Source organism: Eurypyga helias, unplaced genomic scaffold, assembly GCF_000690775.1.
Source record: "Eurypyga helias isolate BGI_N326 unplaced genomic scaffold, ASM69077v1 scaffold13489, whole genome shotgun sequence".
Classification (NCBI taxonomy): domain Eukaryota; kingdom Metazoa; phylum Chordata; class Aves; order Eurypygiformes; family Eurypygidae; genus Eurypyga; species Eurypyga helias.
In genome coordinates, this window is record NW_010271488.1 from 2,511 (window position 1) to 5,969 (window position 3,459).

Here is a 3,459-nt window from a genome sequence, read left to right on the forward strand (position 1 = left end):
GTTCCTCCTGGCCACGGAACAGCCGGCAGTATCCACCACCACCCTGGAGATGGTAGAGGAGCTCTGTGTGTGCAGCACTCAGCTGATTGACATCCAAGAGGTTTCCTGCCTATGTGTCACCTCAGTATATCCTATATGGGTCAGTGTAACCTATATGGGTCACTGTAACCTCTACTGGGCTCCGTAATCTACACTGGGCTCAGTAACCTATAGATACCTGCAGGAAACCTCGTCTGGGCCGGGCAGCACAGGGTTTCTGCTGGTTTTCTCCAGGAGTCAGGCCATCCCTAGGAACCCAGCCTTCATTTCAAACACCTACCGCTTCTGGTAAACGAGCATGAGTTGGGCCTTGGGCCAATTAGAGCACGCAAGAATGAGTTAATTGGGCTGAGGAGTGAGGGGTCAGGCTCTGCCCAGGGACTGGCAGCATGCAACATGTGCAGTGATGCATGCAGCCGTGGGGCAAGAGGGTGGCTTTGCCCCTCTCCCTTCACCCCACACCACGGGGGACACCGCCAATGCCCAAAGCATCACTGGCTGCTCAGCATCCATTGAATTTTTCCTGGATAAATTTAACCTGGATCATTGCACGGCTCTGGTGAGCGGTGCTGTGTCGGTGCCCTCCGGCTGCTCTGATTATTCCCAGTTGCTATTTGCTGTGGGTCCACTGGAGCTGCAGAACCTTTGATTTTTCACTCCTCTGTCCTTTGCCCGTGCACAGACCTGGTTTCCATCCACATCCCAAGCACATGGCAGCAGCTCCCGTATTTTGAGAGCATAACAAAGAGAGAAGAGGAAGGCACGGCCGTCCCTGGGGTGGGAGCTGCTCACATTCATCCTTTTATAGCCCCACGTGAGCGGTTGCCTGTCCAAGAGAGCACCTGCACTCACTTAGCAGCTTGCTTGGGCACCTGCCCAGCACGCCAGGACCTCCCGTTTCCTGGCCCGGGTTTGCCCCCAGCTTTCACCTGACCCCCGTGCCCGCTGCCGGCCCTGAGGTCCATTTTCAGCCCCAAACTGGCCGCAGACCGTAAGCAAGTGGGACATCGTGATCCCCTGACGATGAGAAAAGCATCCGTGGGCTGCTCTCTGCCCCTGAGGATGTTGGTGAGTGAGCGCAGGAGGATCAGACCCCGCCGGAATGGGGGTCCCAGTGGCGACCCCCAAGTCGTGACATGGACCCTACGGGGAAAGGAGAGTGGACACAGGAGGTTGAATCAACAAGACGCTTTAATCAGATTTATCGGACAGATCTGGATCTCCAAATAAATAGGTTTATCAAAACAGAATAAAACAAGAAACCAAGGATAAATACATGTACCAAAACAACCTGAAAATCCCCCAAAGCTATTTCGACAGGGGGAGGGCAGCGCTGCTGCGCGCCCTCCTCCCCACACTGCAGAAATGGTCCTGTTTTCCCTTTGGGAGATGCCTCTCCTGTGGATACAGCCCAGTAGATATTATGTAGGATATATGTAAATATATAGCATAATAACATGCTCCGCAGCGACCTTAGTGCAGTGGTCAGGGTCTCAGACCCTGGCAGCAGCTGGGTCGTCCCCAAAACTACATCTCCAAGTGACCGGCAAAGAACGGAAAAGGATTTTCCCAGCTGGAAACAGAGGAGAAAAGACCCCAGAACTACCCGCTGGAGGGTATCCGGCCGAAGAAACCCTTTGGAGATCACAGGGGCTCAAAGAAAAGAAATGAGGGTGACTTATTTCTCTCCTCGCGGGTCACCTTTATGCCAGAGGGTGGTAAAAAGCATGATCACATCTGCTTTGCTGCTAGCTCCCGATGCTCTTCAGAAATGCCGGCGTTTCAAGGATGTATCCCACCTCCTCCCGTCGCACCAGGTCTCCCATCGCCACCGTCTCTCCTTCCTCCCTCCTCCCGCGTGACGTTTTCGGTGGCGGGTGACAACGGGCGGCCTCTTCCGCTCTCCCACTGGGGAGAGACACCTCCATGGCTGTGGCTTCGAGGCGGTTCCGTTGGGTTCGTTCGCTGGATTTTCTGTCATTTACACTAGTGCGTCCTTTATTGCGGTGGCAGTCTATGTAATAATGCGACTTTTGGGGTTTCTTGTCATATATACGTGTAGGTGTGTATGTGGGGGGGTGTGTAGATAAATCAATAGCTAGGTGAAAGTTTTTTTTATTCTTTACAAGTTCTTTGTTTCTTTCTCTGGGCTCTCTGTCATCCTCAGCTCTGACGTCTGGGCTCGGAAGATGTTCCAGTGACCTGGAGGGGCAGAGACAGACAGATCTTGCAATTAAATTGGTATTTGAGGTCAAGAGAGGCCCTATATATCTCCTGCAGTGCAATTAATGGCAAAAATAATGGCATTTCCTAAGATTTTCCTGGAAAACACTCCTGTACGAGCAACAGCAAAGGAGAACAGTCTGCAATGGGGATAAATCACTGCTTCAGCCTCCTCAAGGTGCGTTTTAACGTGAGCAGTTAGGGTGACGTCCTCCTTGGAGCGTCCAGGATTCGGGCTGACTCCCTGCCTCTCGGTGGGGAGAAGCATTTGGCTCTTCTGACTCATCAGAAAGCCAAAATTCACATTCCGTGGGCCGTGGCGGGGGTGTGTTGCTCTGCTCTCCTTGTCAGCGCAGGGTGATGGCCGTCAGCCCCATTTCTTTGCAGTTGGTTGCTCAAAACCCTGTAAATTATACTCATTTTCTGCTGCTGCCCCAGCCCTGGCTCCTTGTTCAGGGCTTTGCAACCACCTATGGCCAGGGAAAGTCCTGCTGCAGAAGAAAAAGGACCCCCCCACATCCCCCCACAGCCTCACTGGTGAGCTGCAGACCCCCTGCAAAGCAATTGCATCGGTGGGAGCTGGGAAACACCCCAAAAACTAACACAAAGTGTCCCAATTCCTCTCCTTGCTCCCCCAAAACACCAGCATCCCCATACTTGCAGGAGGTGGTCGCTTCCCCTGTAATCCCAGCAAGGATTATGCAGCCCTGATGTCGTCATCCCAAGAGGGGGCACATTTTCTAGCTGAATTAATCTCCTGTTGTGAAGAAATCACCGGCCAAGGCTTTCCTAGAACTTGTGGCAACGGCAGAGGGATGGTTTCACAACAGGGTTATTTGTCAGGGGAAACTGAGGCAAGAAGAAAGGGGCACGTGGCAGAGACCCCATCAGGGTGCGAAGCCCAGTCTGGGAGCAGGGATTTGAAAATTCCTGAAGGTTTGGTCAAGAGGTGCTGTCTTGGATGGATTGGAGGTGAAAACAAATCTCCAGCCTCCCCAGGGCACTGGGTGTGCTGGTATGCGCTGGGCAGCAGAGCCATTCCTGGCTGACCCGGTGACCCCTGGGTGCTGGACAACACGGGAATGGCTCCGATCCGAACCTAACCCATTAAACTCTGACCCAGCCCAGGCGAAGAGGCAGCCAGCGGGAAATAGCACGGCAGTTTTGCCCCGCGCAAGCACTCTCGGCATGTGCACT

General features: G+C 53.5%; 1 protein-coding gene across 1 annotated transcript in view; it reads right to left on the minus strand.

Annotated features, from left to right (window-relative positions):
• Positions 1-1,984: 1,984 nt before the first annotated feature.
• CHRDL2 (chordin-like 2) overlaps positions 1,985-3,459 on the minus strand; it is a 19,964-nt gene continuing 18,489 nt past the window's right edge. The window contains exon 11 of the mRNA XM_010158841.1: positions 1,985-2,241. Coding sequence (XP_010157143.1) covers positions 2,162-2,241 — 80 coding nt within the window. The 3' untranslated portion in view covers positions 1,985-2,161. The remainder of the gene's footprint in view (positions 2,242-3,459) is intronic.